We start from the raw sequence: 25,072 nt of genomic DNA, 5'->3' as shown, positions 1-25,072 counted from the left end.
TATGCCTCCCCCCTTCACATGCCTGCGGGTTTTGTAGAAAACCTCTCTCTCTCTCTCTCTCTCTCTCTCCTTTCCTCTGTCTTGAAATAAAAAAAAAGGAGAGGGAAAGCTAAGAAAAATAATAAAATTCATTTTTGGATTACTGTTTTGATATCGGTTACTCGCGAAATCTAAAACTCCACGGGGCAAAATGAACGGTGGAGATAACCGACGGCGGGACCGCCGAGACCTTCGAAGCTCTAAGAAGCAGAAGAAGCTGATCCGCAGCGCAGAAGAGGAGCTCGAGTCCAAGCTCGGCTTCGATCTCTTCTCCGAAGGGGAAAAGCGCCTTGGATGGCTACTTACTTTCGCTTCCGTAAGTCAATCTCTTCACCATATCTACCATTTAAATAAATAAATTCAACATTTTATAAATATTGCTTTTTTGTTTTAAAAAAACTCATAATTTTAAATTTGCAGTCATCTTGTGAGGATGCGGATACAGGAAAAGTATATAGTTGCGTCGATCTTTATTTTGTCTCTCAGGTGAAAATGAAAATTACCATTTGGTGATTATATTCATTTCGAAAATTGTTTCTATTTTGAGAAATTATTCATTTGGTTAAATTTTAAATTTTGTTGAAATGTAGGATGGCTCTTGTTTTAAGTCAAAGTTCAAATTTCGTCCTTACTTTTACGTGGCTGCGAAGGTATACTTTCTATGTCTTTCTCCTCTTTCTAGTGTTGTTTACCTATCAAGAGGTGCTAATGCTGTGGTGGTGATGATGAGTGATTATGTTAATCTGACAGGACAAAGCAGAAATGGATGTGGAAGCATATTTGAGAAGACGATATGAAAGTCAGATTGCAGAGATTGAAATTGTGGAAAAGGAAGATCTTGATCTTGTAAGTTATTCTGTCACCTATTGCTTTAAAATTAGCTTTTCCAATAAAACTAGTTCTTAAAGTTCAAATTACAGTTGTAAAGAAGTCATAGCATTCAATTTGACAAAAGAGAGCATTTGGTTCTATGGTGTTTTGAATTTTTTTTGTTTAGTCAGATCAGATTATCTCATTTGTTTGGTCTAGTTGTGGTTTGAGTTTAATAAAGTAAGCATTAGATGCTGTGGTCTTTTTTTATTTATTTTTGATTACTCTGCTTAAACTTTCATCTGGTTGAATTAAGGTTGAGATTGTTGCATTATTTGGCTTAAGCAGATTGCTAATAACTTGTTTAATACTTTCCCATAAATCAAATTCTTTTATTTATATGCTGCCATATTAATACCTCAATATATTATTTACCGGCGCTTTATTCTAGGGTTCCTTCTGTTGGTTATATGAATTACCATATATTTGGCGAATCAATATGCTTGTTCATGCTTGATTTGGCATTTCATTAGATGTTGTGTTTCTCCATCTAAATGGGTTCTGATTGATTCATTTGCTTATGGACAGAAAAACCATTTGTCTGGTCTACACAAACGTTATTTAAAAATAGCTTTTGACACTGTTCAACAATTGATGGATGTAAAGAAAGATCTAGTGCATGTTGTTGAAAGAAACCATGCAAAATTTGAAGCTGCTGAAGCATATGAGTCGATATTAATGGGGAAAAGGTAAGGTTCCATGGTCCTCTGGCGAAGTTCATGTTGGTTTTTGTGTAGGTCAATTCGTTGACAGCACTATTACCCATTTCTTGATCAACCTCTTATTTTTGCCTTGCATTCACCGCTTACTTCTGATTGGAGTAGAACTTCCATGTATGTTTTGATAGTGTAATGGTGCTTGCCTTGCAGAGAACAAAGACCTCTGGATTTTTTAGATTATATAGTTGATCTCCGTGAGTTTGATGTTCCCTACCATGTTCGCTTTGCCATTGACAATGGTAATTTCTTTCTTTATTAGTCTGGGTCTTGGAACTTATTCTTGTTAGTAAGAAAAATGACTTCCATAATTATAAACTTGATATAAACATGTGTATTCTAACTCTGAGGATTTCATGGAACTCAGATGTGAGATGTGGGCAGTGGTATGATGTCAGTGTATCCAGTACAGGAGTCATTCTGGAGAAGAGGACTGATCTTCTGCAACGTGCTGAAGTGCGTGTCTGTGCATTTGATATTGAGACTACAAAGCTTCCTTTGAAATTTCCTGATGCTGAGTATGATTTAATAATGATGATATCATACATGGTTGATGGACAAGGATATCTGATTATTAACAGAGAGGTATTTATGATATATATTCATATCGTTATTCATTTGTTAAAAAATTGTGGTTTGTGATTCTTCATGTCTATCACTTGTATGACTTGTCTGTTTTTGTAAGTCCATATTTGGCACCAAGGGTTTTCTTAAATCATGTTTTGAATATATCCATTGCTTAGTTGTTTTCATTCATCAATGAACTATAGTTAATTATATGTCTTGCATCACACCAAAAAATTTCATTGTTGTAGTTTCTATTAGTCATCCATTGCTTTCTATTTCTGCTAGCACCATCTTATGCTTTCCAGTTTGTTATCTATTTCCTTCTGGTGTAACTGCATTCAATGTGTTTCTAGAAATATTAATTCTTCATTGAGCTTTTCCTTTCAATTTTAATTCATGATTTTTCACTTGTCCTCAGTGTGTAGGGCAAGATATAGAGGACTTGGAGTATACTCCAAAACCGGAATTTCAAGGGTATTTCACAGTCACAAATGTGAAAAATGAGGTAGAATAAGTTTCATAAATTTGTTCTCATGGGGATTTTCTGATGCTGATTCCCTTGCTATTTTTTGTGATGTTTCTTGCAGGTAGAACTTCTCCGGCAGTGGTTTGCTCACATGCAAGAGGTGAAGCCTGGTATTTTTGTCACATATAATGGTGATTACTTTGACTGGCCATTCATAGAAAGCAGAGCTGCTTATCATGGGTTTAAAATGAGTGATGTATGTATACTTTTCCCATCAGTTCATTTCTCAATCCTGAAGCAATTATATTTGCCTCTATTTGTTACTTTTCTTTTTTGGTGATTTTTGTAGGAGGTAGGATTTCGATGTGACAAGAATCAGGGGGAATGTCGAGCCAAATTTGCTTGTCATTTGGATTGTTTTGCTTGGGTCAAACGTGATAGTTATCTTCCTCAGGGGAGCCAAGGCCTAAAGGTTCAGACCTGTAATCTAAGTTCATTTGTTTATTATATTTATTCTGTATTTGTTGGTAATCTTTTAGTTGAATTGAAGGTGCTTGTTTTTCATGTTTCTGCATGAATGAAAATATCTTCATAATTTTTTCAAGGAATGAAATGGCTAATATACAAAATCTAAAATGGTAGCCTTGAATTTCATATTACAAGCAGCTGCATCTCATAATGTTATTGGCAGGTGACATACATTATTTATTCAACCAATAAGTATAATCTCTTTAGCTCATGGTACATTTGCCTCTAATGTCATGCCTTAGTAGGAGCAGGTGCAATGCTACAATGTTATGCACAACATATCTAGGTTTAGGTTCTTGGTCATATTTTTTTTAAATGCAATGAATTTAATATTTCAGTGATTGTTAGTGCTTAGACTTTCACATGATAGATTATTAGTCCTTAAATTAAAGTTATGTTTCATATTTGAGGCAATTGGATAATTAATTTGGCAGATAAAATTAAGAAACTTCTCAGTCATGTTCATAGACATTTTTTCAGAGTTAAAGTCTAATAGGAGGTTCAGTAAAGTGGAAAAAAAAGTCTAATAGGAGGAAATGTTAAATGGTAAACGGAGTAGAGCAGTTGATTGGTCATGACTGATGAAATCTTGATGTACTTTGAAGATTAATGAAATATTGGCTTATCAAAAAAAAAAAAAAAAGTAGAGCAGTTGATTGAAGGATGCATTCTGAGCGGCCATCATTACCTGTGAAGTGCTAGAATAGGCTGTAGTAAATAGAGGAAAGAATTTCAATGCTTGATAATAATGCATCTAAGCTTTGGGAGAATTTTCTGCTAAAATTCACTTTATTAATTGTAAAATATGTTGAAAAATAATCGATCTTACTTCTCTGGAAAGCATCCTGGTTTTTCTGAAAGAAAAAGATACACTTTTTTTTCTTGGACAAAAGTCATGCAACTAAATATTCAGGTTCTAAAACATCATCAAAGGCATTTAACCACCTGGTTTGTGGTGTAAACAGCACTAGTCATTCTTTGAGCATTGAAATCACTATTTATTAGTCATTGAAAAGTTCAATATAGGGAGAATGATTTCAGATTTGCAATCAAATATGATCTTATATGTTTCATGACACTTGAGATGGGTTACTTTTCTTGTGATTCTCTTAGGCTGTTACAAAGGCAAAGCTGGGTTATGATCCACTGGAGGTGAATCCAGAGGATATGGTTCGATTTGCAAAGGAAAAGCCCCAGGTATGAGTAACTAAATAATGTATATGCTGTTTTCTTTCTTGTTTGGATTGTAGAATTGAAGACGGTTTAGAACTGATGTTGGAAATCTTGAAGAGTAGATAAGCTATTGTGATAATTTAATTATCATGCAGGGAGAACTTTACAAACTTTATTTGCTGTGCTATTGTAGGACAAGAGTGAATGTTTTATTCTTGTGCAAACTGCTATGCTGTGGTTGCAATGCTAATGATATTGTAATCATATTGACGATGAGCCCTTTCATTTGTTAAGTTTTTAGCATACATCTTTACAAACACATAAACTTTTGCCTACCTTGCATGTCCTTTTCTAGAGTGCTTCTCACTGAATTTTTTGTTTGCATTGCTAACAATATTATGACAGATGATGGCCTCCTATTCTGTTTCCGACGCTGTTGCAACTTACTACTTGTATATGACCTATGTTCATCCCTTTATTTTCTCTCTGGCAACTATTATTCCCATGTCGCCTGATGAGGTTTTGCGCAAAGGAAGCGGGACACTTTGTGAAATGCTTCTAATGGTGCAGGTACTTTATGTGAACATTTGTACTAAAAGCATTGCTACTACTTAATTGAACAGAGGCGTTTTTATATTTTCAAACTTTTATTTTTATTAAGATATCACATTTTCACAGGCTTACAAGGCAAATGTTATCTGTCCTAACAAACACCAATCTGACCCTGAGAAGTTCTATAAGAATCACCTACTTGAGAGTGAGACCTATATAGGTGGCCATGTGGAATGCCTTGAAAGTGGCGTCTTCAGATCTGATCTTCCAACTAGTTTTAAGACTGATCCATCTGCCTATGAGGTTTGTTGTTTTCATGGGTCTTGTATTCTGCTGCTGTGGACCATAGTACATTTGAATTAGTTGAATATGGTGTAGTAGCAGCTTTGATCTAGTTGCTGCTGCTTTGATTTTCTGGTCATCTGGTATCATGGCTTGGCTGAAGTCATCTTTGATCATTTACGCATTGAGTCTTATATGGTATCTTATATGCTATGTTCATTTTGCTAGCTTTAACATTCATATGCCACTGAGCAGTTTACATCACTTGGTTTATCTTATTAGTGGTTGCTGTTGATTTATTCGAAACTGTATTGATCCCAACTAGTTGAGTTGCTAGATATATTGAACTTTTCCTATTCAAGTCTATCTACATTGGTCCTATTAAAGAATAATGGAAGCTCATAAGAGTTGAAATTGTGATTTTTCTGATTAATGAGATGAAATTGGTTGGGATTTCTATATATTAGTAATTTCAACAGTTTATTTTATAAAAACATTGAGAAATGCATTTCTTTTAATGTTGTTAACCAATTTGTCATGTGTGGTTAGTACATAATGTTGTAAAAGCTTGGAGAAAGAAACCAATGTTGATTATATCATGGATTTTTTTCAGCTACTACTTTGGCTCACCACCCTTGAACCAAAATAAAATAAAGGGAATAAGATCACAGTCTAGTATTTTTCTTTTATGTTCATATTTGTGTCACAGAGAACTTTAGGAGAAATGAATTTATGTTGAAACTCAAAAGGGGTAAGATGTATCCCCTATTGGCAAGACAAATGCATTAGTCTATCTTCTACTCAGAAGTGCTGATTTCTAATCTTTGCTGTTATGTGATTGTGTTGGTGAATAAATTGTGTTTTCTTCTGGCAAAATCTTAGTGTGAATGTGTTACATATTGGAACATGCCTGCATCATTCATACAGATTTAATTTTCATATCCACAACTATATGGATTCTTAGTACCTGAGATATAAACTTTATGAATCTAGTTGACTTACATTGGTGTACTTTCACTGCAGCAACTTATCAGTAATCTTGATCGGGATCTACAATATGCTATTAGAGTTGAGGGGAAGATGGATTTGGAATCAGTCTCTAATTATGATGAAGTAAAGAATGAAATAATAGAAAAGGTGAAGATAATTTGTTGGTTGAGCCAGAAGTTCTTGTTTTCTGATTGCCTTGATACTTCTGCAACTTCCAACTTTTATTTTGCTTATATTTTATTCCTTCCTGCGGTTTCTTCCAAGTTAACTTTTACATGTTGTTAGTATTTTCTAAATGGTGTAATTTTGATTTATGATCCTGTATATGGTCTAATTTTGTAAAATGATTCATTTATATTGTGTATTATATCCAAGCCTTCACTATTGCCATTACAGATGTATTAGCTTTTTCTTTTAAATCTTTCTGAATGTTTTAAAGTCTTGCAGTTTATGAATAACATGAATATTAGTGAAAAATGTGGATATAATTTGAGTAAGATAATTTTATTTATCAAGTATTTCTTTTTATGCAGCTAGTAAAGTTGCGAGATGAACCTATCCGTGATGAATGTCCTCTCATTTATCATTTAGACGTGGCTGCAATGTACCCAAATATTATTTTGACAAATAGGCTTCAGGTTTGCTACCAATAAACTGCCTTTGGTGCATCGTGATACAATGTCAATGATTCTCATTAATTTTAGGGGATCCTTGCTCTGACTTTCAATTTAGGTAGCATGGAAGGAATTTGGTGAGGCATTAAGTATGAACTATTTGGGGCCATGACATTAGAATATAGATAGCACATACACATGTGGATATACAGTCTATAACGTTTGCACTAAACACAGAGTGTCTACACAAATTTGTTCATTTTAATACTAGGGACTTCAGATGTAAGATAGTTGTCTCATTTTTTTTAGTAAGTAATCTTTTTCCTTCAGAAATTCCTTGGTAATTAACTTGCAATGGGGGTTTCTTGTTGAATTCCAGCCACCATCAATTGTTACAGATGAGGTCTGTACTGCATGTGATTTCAATCGCCCAGACAAGACTTGTCTCCGGAAACTTGAATGGGTTTGGCGTGGGGAGATATTCATGGCAAAGAAAAGGTTTCTTTCTCTCACTTAGTGGCTTCTTCGTTATAGTATTAGCAAAATCTAATTGACACCTATACATTGGTAATGCTGAATGGCTTCAGTGATTATTACCACTTGAAGAAGCAAATTGAGTCTGAATTTTTTGATGGTACTGAGAGTCAGTTGTCAAAATCTTTGCTTGACCTGCCTAAGCTGGAGCAACAATCTAGGCTGAAAGACCGTTTGAAGAAATATTGTCAGAAGGTAAGATAACTGTTGCCTTTAATAAACATGTTTGCCTGAGTAATGATTACCATAATGGGTTGGTGCCTTCCTTAGGTATATAAACGAGTTTTGGATAAGCCAGTTACTGAACTTCGAGAAGCAGGGATCTGCATGCGTGAAAACCCTTTTTATGTTGACACTGTCCGAAGGTAAGCTATTTATATTTTCCTGTTTCATGCATTTGATATGCTAAATTTTACCACTAGATAATCACTTCTATTTTGTTAGTAGTGTAATATGTTATGATATCTCGTGGCTTTTTTCATTTTACGGTGATAGATATCTATCACTTCTCTTTGTGGATAGATAATAATGACTGAACATATGTTCTTCAAATATGCATGATGTTGAACTATTAAAGGGACCCTGAATAAATTGATTTCTTATACTAAATCAATTTTTTTAACCTGAATCCAAGCTTTCGAGATAGAAGGTATGAATACAAAGGACTTAATAAAGTTTGGAAGGGGAAGTTGTCAGACGCCAAGGCTGGTGGAAATCCTATGAAGATCCAAGAAGCACAAGTATGCTAAATGTTCTTCAATTTGTCAAACATTTTAGTCAATTTGTGATCATCTAATTCACTTCTCATGGGTTCTCTTTTTCTTCTCAATATTTTCAGGACATGGTAGTGCTTTATGATTCCTTACAACTTGCCCATAAGTGTATTCTGAACTCATTCTATGGATATGTCATGCGCAAGTAAGCTGTGACTTTTTTTTATTGTTCTTTTCGGGTGGTTGGGAAGAGGTTTCAAAACTTCCTTTCAGTTCTGAAATCCCACAATTTTGGAATTGGTTGTCTACTTGTTTTAAACATACTTATCATGCTTTTTTTTTGTTGGCCTAGAAATATACATTTCATGCTTAGAATGGTGTTTTAAATGTTTCTGCCACAGAGGTGCAAGGTGGTACTCGATGGAAATGGCTGGTGTAGTTACATATACTGGTGCTAAAATTATTCAGAATGCTCGCTTACTTGTTGAAAAAATTGGGAAACCACTTGAACTAGACACAGATGGTATCTGGTGTGCACTTCCTGGGTCTTTTCCTGAAAACTTTACTTTCAAAACTAAGTAAGCTTTTTAAATAAGTGCACTGAAGTTAAGACTTGTGATTGGTTAATTTGCATAATTTATATAAAAATGTTGATCATCATCTGCAAACTATGTTTGTCAGAGACTCAAAGAAGAAGCTGACAATCTCTTATCCGTGTGTAATGCTTAATGTTGATGTGGCAAGAAACAATACAAATGATCAATACCAGGTTTGCAGGGAACCTCGTTCTTTATCTATTCTCAAATTGTTTTCTTCCAAATGCATTCAATTCATTCTCTTCAAGCAGTTTTGTAATTTTGAAAGGATTTTATTTCTGTTAAACTTCCTAAGTGATAGTTTTTGACAGACACTTATAGATCCTGTCAATAAAACATATGCAACTCATAGTGAATGCTCAATTGAATTTGAAGTGGATGGACCATACAAGGTAATTTGGAAAACTAAATTGCCGTTGAATATTAAATTTGCATTATTTTTTCAAGTGCTCAGATTGGTTATTTGAATATAGGCGATGATTCTACCTGCTTCTAAGGAAGAAGGAATTTTAATTAAGAAAAGATATGCTGTTTTTAACGATGATGGAACCCTTGCTGAACTTAAAGGTTTTGAGATAAAACGTAGAGGTGAGCTGAAACTCATCAAAGTTTTCCAGGTACCCTCTCTCTTCGAGATACTCTCTTTACAATATGCATCCTGAGATGGTTTTTGCCAATGTCACAAAAGCTTGGCCATTGCTTCGACCATTGGAATTATTATTTTCAGAAATTTAGTTTGTGCCTGTCATAATTTAAAGTTTATTTGCTAGTGCAGTCATGCATTTGAGTGTGTGCATGTTGTTAGAGAAAATTTTATGTAATTTCTAATAAGCTTAAGATGAAAGAAGGTTCCCACTTGTTCATATTTAAAAGCTTTAGGTACGTGAGAACCCAATGATGGCTGTCTTCCATTGTTTGTGTAGGTACATTCCTGACCATGAATGAGTGCATTTTACTACGTCTCTAATTTAAAATCTAATATTTGTAATTTCTGCCACAGTCTGGATTATGTTAATTACAGTATATTGTGCGTTTTTATATTCTTAGAATTAAATTGCTGCCCTCTAAACTGACATTTTCCATACATGAAATACTTTCTCTTTTGCAGGCTGAGCTTTTTGATAAGTTCCTCAATGGGTCCACCTTAGAGGAATGTTACTCAGCTGTTGCTGCTGTTGCAAATCGCTGGCTTGATCTTCTTGACGTATGCAAAAATTTATTGGGTGTTTTCTTAAGCTCCAATATTTGGTCTTCTATCATTATTTTTTACTCCTTTATCTGACTGAAAAATGTTTTTTGATTAAATATGGGGTCGAACATCATGTTTTATTTAATATAGTCTTTCTTTTTGTCATTTTCTCCCAGAATCAAGGAAAGGATATTGCGGATAGTGAGTTACTAGATTACATATCAGAATCTAGCACAATGAGCAAGTCTTTAGCAGACTATGGTGAGCAAAAGTCATGTGCAGTGACCACGGCAAGGCGTCTAGCTGATTTTCTTGGTGATACTATGGTTAAAGATAAAGGACTGCGTTGCCAGTATATAGTGGGATGTGAACCAAGAGTAAGTTCTATCATTCAGTATGTTATGAATTTTTCGGGTATTTAATCTCAAATAAACATCAAATGGACTTATGTTGAACATTCAGGCATAAGATCATGGTTAATGTGGAAGTGGAGAAACAACGAGAGTTATTTTCCAATACTAAAAGAAACAAGTAATGGAGTCAACAACCATGGTTGTGATCTAAGAGAAGAGAGCCATTAGTAAGATACCTTTTTATCTCTTGATGCTGCCTTAGCATGAGAGGTTTTTTGCATACCATCCAAAAGTATCAAACAGTGTCATGCTAAACAAGCAAGCAAGATCACTCAAGAAGTCTTAATTAGGAGCCAGTTTACCATGAAAAACCAACCATAAACCAATAGTAATTCCAGTTTCTACCATTAGAGCCTTGTGATACCCTTTTCATGACATATCTATTCTGCGAAATTGTTAAAATACTCACCATAATCTATTCTACGAAGCTTGCAGCTATACATTTCAGAAGCCATATTAATCCAAATACTTACGTTATTGAGGTCTTGCACTTCTATTAGGGAATTTTTGTATAGGCAACTAGTTTATTGCTAATGCAATGGTTTAGCATTTTCTTCTGCTGTTGTTACTTGTAGATCTTAATTATGTATTATATAGTCAACACGATGCACTTGGCATTTAAAAGAATTTTTCCCTGAATGTTCTGTTTTGAATTTTTTTACCTGTAATTTATGCAGGGTACACCTGTTAGTGAGCGTGCTATTCCTGTTGCAATATTTGAAACTGATGCTGGTTAGTTCTGCTATTTTTAATGTCAATTTGCTTTTCCTTTTTTAGCACACTAAATGGAATAACTAACTGCTTCAAGTTTACAGAAATAATGAAGTTCTATCTACGCAAGTGGTGCAAAACTTCTTCCGATGTTGGCATACGTTCCATTGTTGACTGGTCATATTACAAGCAACGGCTTAGTTCAGCGATTCAGAAAATTATCACTATTCCTGCTGCAATGCAAAAGGTTCCATTGTTTGTTTAGCATCACTTCCCAAAGTAATCTTTCATTGTGCAGCCTGCTAAAAATAATTTTCAATTTTTTAGGTTGCAAACCCCGTCCCTAGAGTAGCTCATCCTGATTGGCTGCATAAAAAGGTTCGTGAGAAGGAGGATAAATTTCGTCAAAGAAAGTTAGTTGATATCTTTAGCTCATCAGGCAGAGATGATATAATGAAAAAGGCAGGTGATGCTGTTACTGCCAATCATGTGGTTGTTGGAGATTTAGAAGACTTCCAAAATAAAAGACGAAAGTCTGAAAAAGCACCTACACCAATTGTTCGTTGTTATGAAGTCAATGATGATCAACATCCTGTCAGGGAAGTCGTCCAAGCCAATTCTCTGCAACACCAAACTGAACATAGAGGAAGTGCACACCAGCTTTCATCGCCATTGTTGCCAAATGTTCAGTCCACTGAAAACATTGACAGAAATGTTGATTATCAAGGATGGCTTGAATTGAAGAAGAGAAAATGGAAGGATAGTCTCGAAAGGAGGAAGAGGCAAAGGTACTTTTTGCTGTTACTTATGGATAATGGCTATGTTAATTCCATGGAGCTCCTGAATGTAATTGGTATTTAGTGGAGGAAATTGTTCATAGATCCAACAATTACTTCATACATCTTTCCTCATTCCTTGCTCCCATTAAAGGACCCTTGTTTGGTGATACCAGCTAAAAGTTGCCTAATGCAGTGTTGGTGCAATAGGGAAGCAGGCATTGTTGCTTCTTCTATCTACAAGGACTGAATCTATGGCTTAACTAAAACTTTAATTTAGGAACATGTTTTCCTTGGTATATATATAGAAGGGTGTATGATTGATTTTGTACATCTTTAATTGAAGCAAATTCATAATTTTTGTTGTTGGATGTTACACACCAAACTCAATTGTTGCAATCTTGTTGCATAATTTTTAAGTGTGCCTCATGTTTTTAGTTGCCTTTCTTTAGGAGTGTGGGGATTCTACTGATGGTACCATTAAATTCTAATGTTATAATATATTTTTGTTGCTTTGGCAGGTTGGGTAATCAAAGAACTTCACAGCATGCCAGTAGCACTTCTGAGCTGCTGCGTGGTGTGGAAAACAATAAAGATGCCCGGGGAAGAACTGGTGTTGGTTCATATTTTAGGAGGCATGACGCATCTCTAACAAATACCCATTGGCAGGTAGTGTAGTTTTCTTTCATTGAGAAAATTTGGCTGGAATGAACTTGACCACTTTATCTTCTTCTTTTATGTTTTAGATTATACAGCTAGTCCCAGGTTCACACAATGGCCAATTTTTTGCTTGGGTTGTTGTTGAAGGAATTATGCTTAAGGTTCCTATAACTGTTCCAAGAGTGTTCTATTTGAACTCTAAAGCAACCGTATCAGAAAGTTTTCCTGGAAGGCGGGTAAACAAGACTCTTCCTCATGCAAGGCAGAGCTATAACCTAATTGAGGCAAGCATATTGTTGTTACCCTTTTTAAAGTTATATCCCTTTCTTTAGTTGTTTTACAGTTAAAAAGCTTTATAAGATTTAATTTCATTGGTCATTTGTTTGCATTTTAATAGGTTATAATTGATGAAGATCAATTTAGGAGGGAGAGCAAGAAACTCGCAGCTCTCCTCTCTGATCCAGAAATTGAGGTAAGCATACTATTTCCTTGGATATCAATCATTTTGAGACACAATGGATACACAGATACATCCAAGCTTGATTTCCTTTTTTGTGCATCTTATGTGAAATTTATTATGTTGCTAATGTTCATTTAGTTAGCAAACTTCGTACTGGTTTCAAACTTTTGGTTTTGTGATTGAGCTATATTTTTCATTTTGTGCTATCCTAATTTATTTCCTTTTAATAAGAAATATATTTTCGGTTGTATCTAATTTCTTTTTCTTGTTCTTGCTTATGAGAGGAAGTTTAAAGTGCCTGTTGTCTTGGTTAACAGCTAATAGCATCAGTATCCTTATGCCACCTTGTGAGAAAATGGACAAAAGTATTAACAAACAGGCACAGAGCAAAAAAAATTTGCCAAATCAAAAAGTATTTCTATAATGAAACCCAAGAAATCTATTTTATCCCAAAGACCAAAGACTTGTAATGTATTTTGCATCTTTATAGGCAGTTCCTTGGGCAATATTGCTCCTTCCCTTGAGCATGCCAATATCTTGTTGGTAATCATATGCTATATATGTATACGTGCAACTAGGCTATGGTAGAATTGAAAAGTAATTTGACCCAGAACATCAGTGTGTATGGGGAGTATTTCACCTATAATTATATTTACTTAAATCCTGCAATTATCCAATCAAACAAAAATTTATGTGAGGTCCACCACTTATAAGTCTGAGGTCCATACAATAATTTGATGGACCGTACACAATTTATGATTGTAATTGAAAAATTGTATTGCAGTAACTGTAGGTGATATGCTTCTGTGTGTATGCTACTATCAAGAATCTAGTCAACAATGGATTGCAATACATTATGGTATAGAACTTTACTTGCTGAGATCTAGCACCATGCTTCTGTCAGAACGCCATTAAGGTATATTAGAGATTTTCCATCTTTACAAAAATTATATAGGTAACTTTGTGTTAGGTCAAGAGGTTTATGAACACAGTGTGGTTAGTTCCCCTTCTTTTCTTTTGTGTGCAAAAAGAGCTAAAGTTATTCATCAGTTAACTTCCAACTCTTGATGAAAATATGATGCAGATTATGACTTGGTTTATCAATTGTTTGAGTTGCATCAAACCAGTAAATAACAAGTACGACAAGCTTTCTACTTTGAAACTTCATCAGCGGATGAAGGATTGAAAAGTAAATCGCAGTTACTTTCCAATATTGTGGTTGTGCCCTTGAAACCTGTTATCGTTTAGCTTATTTAGAAATGAGTTAGTCTCCTTGTCCATTTTTGCTTGAATTTGTATTCAAATATTCTTGACATGTTCTTGTGAGGTATTCTAAGAATTGCTTCACAGAAAAATAAAAAGCAAAAGAATTTGTAATGTTCTTGGTGAAGGTTAAACCATTGAAATTTAATTCTTTGGTTGTGATTAAAAAAATTGTTATTTGTACTCTTATCATCTCAGGTTTGTTTGTCAGATGCCTACTTAAATGGCTTAATTATCTCGATATCTAGTTGATAAGAATCAACTTTTTGATCAGGGGATATATGAAAGAAAGGTGCCACTGGAGTTTAATGCTATTCTCCAGCTTGGTTGTGTTTGTAAAGCAGATAAGACAGCTAAGAAACGAAATGCCCAGGATGGTTGGAGTCTGAGCGAATTACACATGAAGACTACAACAGAATGTGCTTACCTGGAGCAGGCAATCTCTTTCTTTTACTTGTATCATAGGTAATTGCGGTACCATGTTTCTAAGAATGACACTTTATTATAGGCAGTAGAGAAGTTGCTCTAATAATTGATACTCATGGTTTAAAATTCGCTCTTCTCTTTTCTTTTCTTTTTCTTTAAATCATTTTAGATGTTCTACCATCTTGAGTCAAAATATCAATCTATGAGCAAAAGATAGAAAATTTTACAAGATTATAGACATTATGTTATAAATGTTGATGCCAAACATTATTTTTTTCAGATCACATATTTTTCTTATCATAGCTTTCCCCAAAACACATTTATGCTTTGTATTAAAGCTACATAATGGGTTACTATTAAAACAGACAAATCTTGTAGTTATAATGCTCTCAAATGACAAATTGGTTCCTTAATGCACTTGATTGTACTTGCACCTATGTGCATGCCTTTTTGTGGTGGATATGCCCGACTTTACAAGCATCTTCTCTGAAGAATATTTCGTCAACTCAAATAACTTTTCAATTTTAAATTTCTTTTGTTCTATAATTTAGGACAGTTTATAGCTGAACTTTTTAATTAGGAAAAGCCCAAAATCAAATAGTCTCAAGCTTCTTTTCCATTCTGCATGTCGTGTTTTCATGAAAATGAAGAAAAGCTATTCTTACATTGTTGATTTTGCTTCTTCCTTCAGTATCTGTGAAGGCCGTGCCATCTATGCTGGCTATTTTTCTTCATTGCAAGCAGTACACGTGGTGGTAGTTAATCCTCACCACGAAAATGAAATTTTATCTCCATATATCCTTGAGAAATATTTTCATGAAGCTTGCCAGGCATTGTCTATTGAACCACTAGCTCGTAATGGTATAGCTTTCAAGGTAAGTTTATAATTTCTGACTATAAGTGTTCCTGATGTTTTCTCCCAGTTATTATGTCTCTTATCTTTCTTTTCTTCTCATATTTACTCATCTCAGGTGAACTATGTTGAATATGTCAAGGATGCTGAAAAGATTTTACAAAGAGCTATAAGTGAACAAAGGTTTTACTTCATACTGATTATGTTTTTACCCTGATTTATGTAGCATATATACCTCTCTTTTTCTATCTTCCTTTTTTAAGAGGCCTGCTCTGATTTCTCCATTAAAGAAAAAAAAAAAAAACAAAAACTGTCCTTACAGTAGTTGTTGATACTGCTGAAATATCACTGGGGATATCAGGAATAGCGAGTCCTGATATAAAGTTTACTTTCTTTTGTTGTGTGAAGTTATTGGATGGTAGTTTAGAATATTGAGCATTTATTGCATAATCTCTTGATATTAACATTTTGCTAGTAATTTAGGAAATCTGGAGTCTCCTACTTGTATTGAAAACACAAAACCTCAAGTTGGAAAGAAACTGCAAGGGCCAACCTAACTCGTTTTCTTTGATCCTATAGGTCTTCAATATGCTTATTAATTGCTGATTTTTTAGGCCATTCATTAAAAAATGTTTCTGACTAAGTAATGCGAGCCTTTATGTCGAACCTCTTGTAGCTAATAGGTTATATCAACTTGTTTACAATCATTCTTTGGTTTTTCTTCATTTCTTTTGTTTACACAAGCCTGAATGAATTTCTTTTCACTATGATTTTGCATGACAGACATGAACATCAAGGACCTACTGTTGCGGTCATTGAATGCCCAAACACACAATCAATGAAGTCAGGCATACGAGCTCTCGAAGATTTCCCTTGTGTGAGCATACCTTCCAATGCTCGTGATAATGATTATCAGGTAGTGGGGTTCTGTGTCAATAGCTACTTCATGTGCATATGTTGCTTTGCAGTTACTAACTCTGACTTTGTCTACGTTTAAACTCATATTATCGCTTAATTTTCATGATCGGTACAGCTGCTTGTGTGGCAACAAACAACTGCAAAAATTGGAATGCAGCGGTGTGCTGCGTCATCTCAGTGGTTGAGTGAGAGGATCTCTCTCTCAAGATATGCACATGTAATACTTTTACCTCCATGCCAACTGTATCTAGTCTTAAATATGCTTGTTACTATGGGTGTAACATTTCAAATTTTCTGGGGCAGGTACCATTGGGCAATTTTGAACTTGATTGGCTATTATTTACAGCAGATGTCTTCTTTTCTAGAGCTCTACGTGATCAACAACAGGTTTTTTTTATTGGGTGCTCTTTGATAATTTAAATGTTCAAAATTTTCGAAATTCTGTTCCTTTTGAACTTTTCTGCTTTTTTGGTTAGGTGATAATTTTACTTTAGATAAGATTACTGGTTGATGTCTTAGGCTACTCATAGCCTTTTCCATTTTATTGATGCTTGCCTTTGTTGAATTTGCATTTTTACTAGCAGTTTTCTCATTGCAACTTAATCAAATATTGTTTTCATAGGTACTCTGGATATCCGATGATGGTGTTCCTGACCTAGGAGGCACTGGTGAAGAAGATATATGTTATGCTGATGAGGTTAGTTTCAACAAATGTTTAGGCATAGCAGGGTTGTAACCCTTGCCTTTTGGGCTCACTAAAGAATTTATCGTAATTTATGTTGTTAATCTCTGGGAATAGATTGAGTTACTCTCCTAACCAGTCCTTGGCTCCACTTATTATTTGAAATTTCTCTTTAACATAATATTTGTGCATTTGAATTCTCTTTAGTGTAAATTTTTTTGTTTGGCCAATTTCTTTCAGTGAACTTACTTGTTGGCTACTTCCAAATAGGTCCATCAACCTGTTGTTACATACCCTGGAGCATATAGAAAAGTTTCTGTGGAGCTAAAGGTTCAGAACATATCTATATTATTTACTTCTACTTTTCTTTGTCATATACATTGCAACATATGTTTTTATCTATATTTTTTATGGGCGGGTGGCATAGTCAGGTTGCATCAGGTTTTTAATCAAGTTGATTGTAAGAAGCACATGTATTGTCTGTGTTCAGATTCATAACCTGGCTGTGGATGCTCTTTTAAAAAGCAACCAAATCAATGAAATGGAAGGAGGAGCTTTATTAGGATTTGACCAAGATGTGAATTCCGGAAATGAACAGTGTGGTTTTGATGAAGCTACCTCATCTGCAGCTGCATTTCGAGTCTTGAAACAACTGATACAGAGGTGTCTTGCTGATGCAGTTTCGTCAGGAAATGTGTTTGCTGATGCAATACTGCAGCATCTATATCGGTGGCTTTGCAGGTAAATTCTTACCCTCTTTCATTTCCCACTTGCTGTTGTTTGAGATGATTATATTGTTGTTCTTTCCATATTGCAGTCCTCAGTCAAAGCTTCATGATCCAGCTCTTCATCGTATACTTCACAAGGTATGTACCATTTGAATACTGGGCTTTTAGTTCATCGGTAGAATATTTACTGGCGGGAAAATTGGACTAAAATGTCACTCTGATCTGATATATTTGTTTTCTATGTGCTTGATCAAGAATTTCATAACTGCCTTCCAAAAGCACTATTAATTTGAGCAATCTTTGTGAAGAATTAGATTCCCTACTAAGATAAGTTGCATTGAGCTTATCACAATATGAAAGCTGCTTTCTTTTATATAATAATATCAAAATTGCTTTCTCGTAGTTGTTATATTGGAAAAATGTGGTAACTCTTCTGGTTTGTGATTTGGATCTTCATCGACGTCTGCCTTATTGAATGGTTTATATTTCTTTAAATTGTTTATAAAATCTGCAGGTCATGCAAAAGGTGTTTGCTTTGCTGTTGGCTGAATTTCGCAAATTGGGTGCAGCAATTATATTTGCAGACTTCTCTAAGGTTATCATTGACACAGGCAAATATGATATCTCAGCAGCCAAAGCTTATTCTGATAGCTTGCTGAAAGCTCTGCAGAATAGGTTGGTATTGGCCAAGAAGCTTCTGAATAGACCTTTGATTTTGTTGATTTTTTTTTTCTTTTTTTTGTTTTTGGTACATATATGTATATATTTTATTTTCTGTGGTGGATTGGTAGAGAACTATTTGAATGGATCGAGCTTGAGCCAATTCACTTCTGGCATTCCTTGCTTTTTATGGATCAGGTATGGTTTCTTCTTATGGTTTAGTAGTTTCATTACAGCACACAGGATACTTGTATGCTATGTTTATATATAATTAGAGGTACATCTTCACGTCTTAGATCTTGAGAGTATTGCCTTTTTGAAATTTCAATGTCTTGATAGTCTCAAAATCAGATTAGTTGAATTCTCCACTAGACTTTATTTTTTTTAGCTGTATTTTCTGCCATATTGGAGAATCGCCAATCTGACCCAGCGGTGACAAAAAGATGATCATAACTCGTATTGCTGATGACTTATTATAATGCCTAAAGATGTATTGCTTTAAATTTAAAACTTGATGCCAAGTCTGGAATAGAAAACTCACCAATGAAGTGGTTCAAGTGCTTTCAATTTTGAATCATACTGCATTGGTAGTCAAGATAATTTTATGTTCCTTTTCTGCTTGTTCATGTAAATTTATGATAATCTTGCTTCATCTATGATAGTACAACTACGGGGGAATCCTGGCGGGATCTGATGAAAATTCACAAGATAAGTCGGAAGTGGATATTGTTTCAAGCTGGAATATTGCCCAGTATTTACCTGAGAAAATTCAGGTATGCCTGTTCTTGTAACCTTTCCCCCATCATAGATAGGTTGAACTTTTCGAACTTCATTATTGCAAGACAATTGACTTTACTCTGTTGGTGTCAACAATATCATACATACTTATTTTGCCACATATTTTACTTCACTCGGTTATCGTCTGGGATTTTGGCAGGATCATTTTGTTCTAATTGTCTCCGAGTTTTTGCATACCCCCTGGAAATATGCACAAGACCAAGCTGCAAATAGAACATCCTCGCTGGATGGTAGTTTATGCACTCCATCAATCACTATCACAGCTGCTGAGAGTTTTGAAGCACATATTGTGAAATATCTCAAAGAGCAGGTATGGATTGGGAATATAGTGGTCAAGGGTGGTTTAATGCCTTGACTTCTGATTGCCTGTAGGTTCTCAATCAGATTAATTTACTTGTGCGCATGCCTTACAGATTAGCTCTTACTTCACGGAAAAACTTCTAGGAATTGTTCGTGATATTGTTCTTCATATGAAAGGGTTGAGCAGATCTGAAAATGATAAACAGGGTGCACATAGGGTTCTTCAGCTTGCTAGGAATGTCAACAGAGGGGATGCTGCACTGGAGTTTATTAAGCATGTCTGTGCTGTTCTGGCCCTTGACCATAATGTTCAGCATGATGTTCTGGTGAAGTTTTAACACCTTGCCTCATTATCTAAATCATATCACAGAGACACTACTTGCTAATTAGCATGCTTCTTCAGTTTTCAGATGTGTGAATTAATTGAATTGATATTATATTGTCATACAATAAGTAATAGTTTCATTCATGTACCCTTATTATACAGGTGCTAAGAAAGAATCTGCTGAAATATGCACGCATTAGGGAGTTTGCTCCAGAAGCTGAGTTTCATGATCCATGCCCTTCTTTCATCTTACCAAATGTGATCTGCAGGTATGCAAATTTACTATAAATATCTATATATTCGACGGCACTCATCTAGATGGTTGTTCCCCTAAATTTTAATAAGACTAATTCATAACTTCAATTATTAATGGTAATAGGCAATTGCTTGAGTTTGATGTTTTGGATGGAATGCTGTTGATTCTGTAGTTTCTTAGTTAGAAGTTTCTTCATGCCTTATGAATGAGGATCTGCATCGTCTTTACCATGAACTTTTGTTAAGGCTGCACATCTAACATGCTTGAGAAGTTTTTGATATCTACTTTATCATCTGTTTACTACTATTTCTGTTGAGATTAAGGTTTCCGAGTAATAGAAGGCTTTGGATTGATCAAGGTTTAGGCAATGTTACTTGAGTTCTTCTTAAAGCTTATCCGCACATACATGAGAGAAATTTTCATCTGTGGATCAGATTAAACCTTATAATCTTCAGCAGTGCCAGGATCAATCATATCACTCAGCCCTTTGCCTATCAATCGTTATTCAGCATTGACTAGTACTTTAACGTCAAAGTTTCAGAGTCTTAAGTTTGTCAGTTTTTAATAACCTTTCAAATTGACATTGGAACAGAATTCCAACAGTCCACATATCTTTACAAGTTAAATAAATCTAAGAAAGGAGGAACATGTTGTTTATAGTTCAAATTTTGAAGGGATGCATTTTTCTCTATATGACCTTCCATTTGTTGTGCCCTCTAGAGCCTCTTTGACAGGTTTAAGGGTTTTCTCCAGCTTTTTGTACGTTTTTACCCATTACTCATCTTTGACTGAAATTCTTTTTAACTTGCCTGACTTACCATTCTTCTTTTAGAGAGACACTTTTTCACCATTTCCTTCATTCATTTTGAATATATGAAATTCTACCATAAAAAAAAAATCAGGTTTACCTTTGTTTGAAACTCAAACTTGTTGCTGATGCACGTTATCTTTTGACAGCTACTGCAACGATTGCAGAGACCTGGATTTATGCCGTGACTCAGCTTTACTGGCTGACGAATGGCGCTGTGCTGTGCCCCAGTGTGGGCAGCCGTATGATCGCGAGGTGATGGAGAATGCTCTTCTTCAAATTGTACGTCAAAGAGAGCGTCTGTACCATCTGCAGGATCTGTTGTGCTGTAGGTGCAGACAGGTGAAAGCTGCACATTTAGCGGAACAATGTTCGTGTGCTGGCTCATTTAGATGTAAAGAAGATGTCTCTGAATTTCGAAGCAAAATGCAGATATTCCTGAACATAGCCATCCAGAAAAAGTTTCAACTCCTCCAGGAGTGTACCTCATGGATTTTAGAAATCAACTTGTAGTCAACCCGGCCTCTCTTATATCACATATGAAATGTATATACACATATATTCATTTATCACATATGTTTTTTTTTATTATTAAATGTATATATTTGAAATGTACTAATATACACGTATATGTCATAAGTTTCGAGGCTATCCCAATTAATGAAATTTGGTTCACATATTCTTTAAGAGTATTTTCATTATTATCAAGCAATCTAATATTGATATGGTATATTGTTAATAAGTGTGGCATAACTATCAAAATTCTCTTTCCTGGATGAATGCTGATGTGCTCGTTAATTGAACTAAAAAACATACGAGAACCAAAAGAAAAAAAACAATTCCCGTATTGACGTCTTGCGTTTTTCTGTCTAATCAGCACTTGTTACAAAGGACATTTTTTGTGGAATAACCAAGGTAGAACGTAGACCAACTGTCCCCATGGTTTAGAGATAAGCATCAGATGTTCGATGAAGTTTGCAGCCTGGACCAAAAAACTCATCCCCATCACAATTTTCTAGTCTCATAAGGCAGTACAACATGTTTGACCTTGATCTGCAACCTTGAAGCAGGGTTGAGAGTCGAGAATCAAGAATCAATCCTCATTGCATAATTACCACAGCTTGACTGCTGGGTGTATCTTCTTGTTATAAGCTGTTGATGTATGCTAATTTGAAGCACCATACAGATGCAACACCTATATTACCAAAAGAACCATCTTTTCCTAGTAGGACTTTTGCTTGGTTCATCCTCTTTTCTGTTCTCCATTCCCAGCTTTAAAGACTCCAGCCTTCCCCTGCACAAACTCAATGTAAGACTTACTGGAGGGAAATAGAGAAAAAGAAAGGGGAAATGACGGGGGTGGGCGTTCAGTGAAGACATTCTTTCAGGTTTTAATGCTGACTAATGGATCTCTGCAATTAAAGCTAGAGAACATATCTTTCGCTAATTACAAGAAGAAACCCACAACGTGAAGAAGAAAAATAGATACAGCAAAACAGAGATTCTACTAATAAATATAAATTGTGAAAATAAAACAAGGATTTTCATATATCAAAAACATTACTTGGTATCTGTAAGGCGTCCATGCAGGCTCCATCTCTGACGAAATCCTTCAATGCCTTCAATTCCACTGGCCAGAATCAAGCGCCTGCAATGGAGATGTAAAACATAAATTAACTACAGAAATGGTCAAATTATTCTATATGACACTAAGGTAAAATACTACAGTTGGTTAAAGGGAAATACGAAAAGGATTATAATGGAAAAAGGTAAACTAACTCTTTTAAGTTCTGACTAGCGACATAAAGGTTTTTTCTACAGGAATGAGCTGTACTTTCCCTGCCTTTTCTTTGTTCTTCTAAGTTTGATTTTCATACAAGATGCTGCAATTGCAGAACAATATTCATGAAACCAAAAATATTGGTAAGGTACTTCAAAGAGTTGTACTTGGATCTTTTATTTTCACAGAGCTAGTAGCAAAACATCAATAAAGGAAGGTTGTTTGTGACTTCCACTCAAAGTGTTAATAATATTGAAAGCAATTTAGTGCTCAAGAATCTTGACAGAAGCTAATGGAAAACAGGCTTGAGATTGTTGGAACTGAACATTTTATGCTACACAAACACATATAAAGATACAACCCAGTAACATAAGAGGCAGCACCCAAGTAATGCATCATCATTCAATTTCACATGACTAGATACAACCAAGCAACAAGGGCACAAAAGACAATGCTTCAGGGCTCGTGGAATAAAGATAGAGGGATTCTTGCAAAAATATAACATCAAGGACTTCATGACTGAAGATGCCCTTCTTTGTACATCTACACACTTGATAGATGCCAAGGAGGAAAAACACAAACATAGAACAGCTTCTACAGCACATCACTTGCATGGATGAAATTCCATGTATAACTACAACAAAATTTAAGGGAATAGCATTATATAAGTCGATCTTCATTACCCAAAGAAAATCATCACTTCTGACCAATTACCTCTCTAATGACGTGACTTCCGATTCAACCTGACCAGCTCTTTCCTTTGCCTGATCTAAAGGCATTGACAATCCCAACTTTCTCTCACTATCTTGAAGCCGTTGCCTTAGTTCCTTGTCCTGGAACCCAGATTTGCAAACAAATTGGTGAAAACTAATTTTTAGTCCTGAGTCAAGCATTCAAAAAAGCCTTTAGACATCTTACTCTCTTTTCAGCACATTGTCGATATAATGCAAGCTCATCTTGACAGAATGGCTCTATATCATTAATCTGCAGGCCTACAGCATAAAGCCACAATAAATTAATGTACGGCTATACACAAAATGCATAAAAAAGAATTTGATATATCATTTGGCATAATTGAGAAGATGATCAATCATGTCACCGATAAGAATCTATATATAACATCAGCCAACAATACCATACATAGTTTATATAAGATTCTCAAGTAAAAACACAGGACTTACACAAGAATAAATTGCGTAAAATCCCATCACATAAATCAACACCTTGAAGCACATGAGATGCAATTTCTTGTGGGATGACAGGAGATGGTAGCCCCATCATTAGATCATCGCCAACCAATATAGTTTCCTCCATAGTTGGTTGTGAATCGACTGAAATGCACAACAGAAAACAACAAACTCATTGATATTAATCAGTCATAAGTTTGAAAAGATACCAAGTACTGTCAGCTAGCAAAATGAATAAGGAATTCAAAATTGTATTGGATAAGTAAAATATCACAAACTTAATCTACATCGAACTAAACAAGCAGAATTTTCTATTATCTTAGCATAGACGTGTGTATGCATGTTTATGTTAAACAAGTAACTATCACCATGGATACATGTTTCAACTGCTAAGGGCAGTTGATTGGTGCACTTATACAAATTGTGTGCTGATAAAAGCCAAGTTTTATAAGGAGAATGTTAAAGGGTAGAACTGTCTTCAGTCATGCTTTAGCATTTGACAAAAATGAAAAATCTTTCACGCCTTCCAGTAAAATCCCAAGCAGAAGTTAGTTCCTTTTATCTTTAGAAACCACAAATCAACAACATTTTCAGCGTAAATGCAAAAACTAACACAGCAAAGCCTTTACATACCATCCATCGTCGCTTTCCAGTTAACTTTCCGACCACCCAAAAAACTCAATATCCAATTATTTCCAAGAGTCAGTTAAAACCTGTGAAATAAAAAGATCAGAAGAAAATCAACAAAAATTTTAGAAGAAGTGGTCTCAAACATTTGAAACAACAAAGCTAGCGCCTGATAGATGCAAAAATGGCTTCCAATGTTGGCATCTTGTTGAACAGGTCAAGAGACATATACCCGGAAGAATATTTTGAGTAATGAATCAGTAGAGGCAAATGGGTTTCTTAGATTTCCACGGAAAAAAGTGGCTTACTTGAGACTTTTGAGAGACCGAGAAAGAGAGAGCACTAACAGCAAGGTAAATAAGGGGAAAATTATAGGGACACTGTTTCTATTTTTTTTTTATAACCTGTTTGGTTGGACTTTTCTTTAGAAAACCTCCCATCAAGCCAGTACACCTCAAAACCACAAAAATGAAAAAAAAAAAAAAACTGAGCCAAAAATATAAATCTGCCAAACAAGTCTCAATTGAACTTTGTTTTCGGGTAAATACTTGAAAGTTTTGTATTTTATAAAAAATAATTAAATATTCATTAAATTAAGGATCAGTAAATAAT

At 34.9% G+C, this 25,072-nt stretch overlaps 2 protein-coding genes across 4 annotated transcripts; one reads left to right on the top strand and one right to left on the bottom strand.

Annotated features, from left to right (window-relative positions):
* The first annotated feature begins 48 nt into the window (after nt 1–48).
* LOC110411944 (DNA polymerase epsilon catalytic subunit A-like) lies at nt 49–21,553 on the top strand. Its single transcript, XM_021422316.2, has 49 exons — nt 49–355; nt 460–525; nt 630–689; nt 790–885; nt 1,438–1,598; nt 1,779–1,867; nt 1,993–2,210; nt 2,611–2,697; nt 2,780–2,914; nt 3,008–3,130; nt 4,300–4,383; nt 4,765–4,929; nt 5,038–5,214; nt 6,217–6,330; nt 6,717–6,821; nt 7,177–7,295; nt 7,385–7,526; nt 7,602–7,696; nt 7,966–8,071; nt 8,170–8,249; nt 8,446–8,622; nt 8,726–8,813; nt 8,952–9,032; nt 9,114–9,257; nt 9,749–9,844; nt 10,006–10,206; nt 10,920–10,974; nt 11,058–11,200; nt 11,281–11,741; nt 12,251–12,398; nt 12,476–12,673; nt 12,787–12,861; nt 14,387–14,577; nt 15,230–15,413; nt 15,510–15,574; nt 16,175–16,307; nt 16,425–16,526; nt 16,613–16,696; nt 16,932–17,006; nt 17,262–17,321; nt 17,482–17,732; nt 17,809–17,857; nt 18,234–18,394; nt 18,511–18,577; nt 19,042–19,152; nt 19,317–19,487; nt 19,591–19,803; nt 19,965–20,071; nt 21,016–21,553. The coding sequence occupies exons 1-49, from the start codon at nt 191–193 to the stop codon at nt 21,377–21,379; spliced, it is 6,642 nt and encodes a 2,213-aa protein (XP_021277991.1). The 5' UTR covers nt 49–190; the 3' UTR covers nt 21,380–21,553.
* A 47-nt stretch (nt 21,554–21,600) lies between these two features.
* LOC110411945 (uncharacterized) lies at nt 21,601–24,836 on the bottom strand. 3 transcript variants are annotated; one of them, XM_021422319.1, is made up of 7 exons: nt 24,693–24,836; nt 24,467–24,546; nt 23,870–23,977; nt 23,565–23,638; nt 23,361–23,479; nt 22,431–22,514; nt 21,601–22,160 (listed from the first exon to the last, which is right to left on the bottom strand). In XM_021422319.1, the coding sequence occupies exons 2-7, from the start codon at nt 24,471–24,473 to the stop codon at nt 22,067–22,069; spliced, it is 486 nt and encodes a 161-aa protein (XP_021277994.1). In that variant the 5' UTR covers nt 24,474–24,546; nt 24,693–24,836; the 3' UTR covers nt 21,601–22,066. The 3 variants fall into 3 exon arrangements, with proteins under 3 accessions (XP_021277994.1, XP_021277992.1, XP_021277993.1); XM_021422317.2 differs by having other exon boundaries at nt 21,603–22,160; nt 23,828–23,977; XM_021422318.2 differs by having other exon boundaries at nt 21,603–22,160; nt 23,828–23,977; nt 24,769–24,787.
* Between the last annotated feature and the right edge of the window lie 236 nt (nt 24,837–25,072).

Source organism: Theobroma umbraticum, unplaced genomic scaffold (assembly GCF_002168275.2).
Source record: "Theobroma umbraticum cultivar Fairchild unplaced genomic scaffold, ASM216827v3 scaffold_95.0, whole genome shotgun sequence".
Lineage (NCBI taxonomy): Eukaryota > Viridiplantae > Streptophyta > Magnoliopsida > Malvales > Malvaceae > Theobroma > Theobroma umbraticum.
Note: the sequence above shows the minus strand (reverse complement) of the source record. Positions and strands in the feature narration are given on the sequence as shown.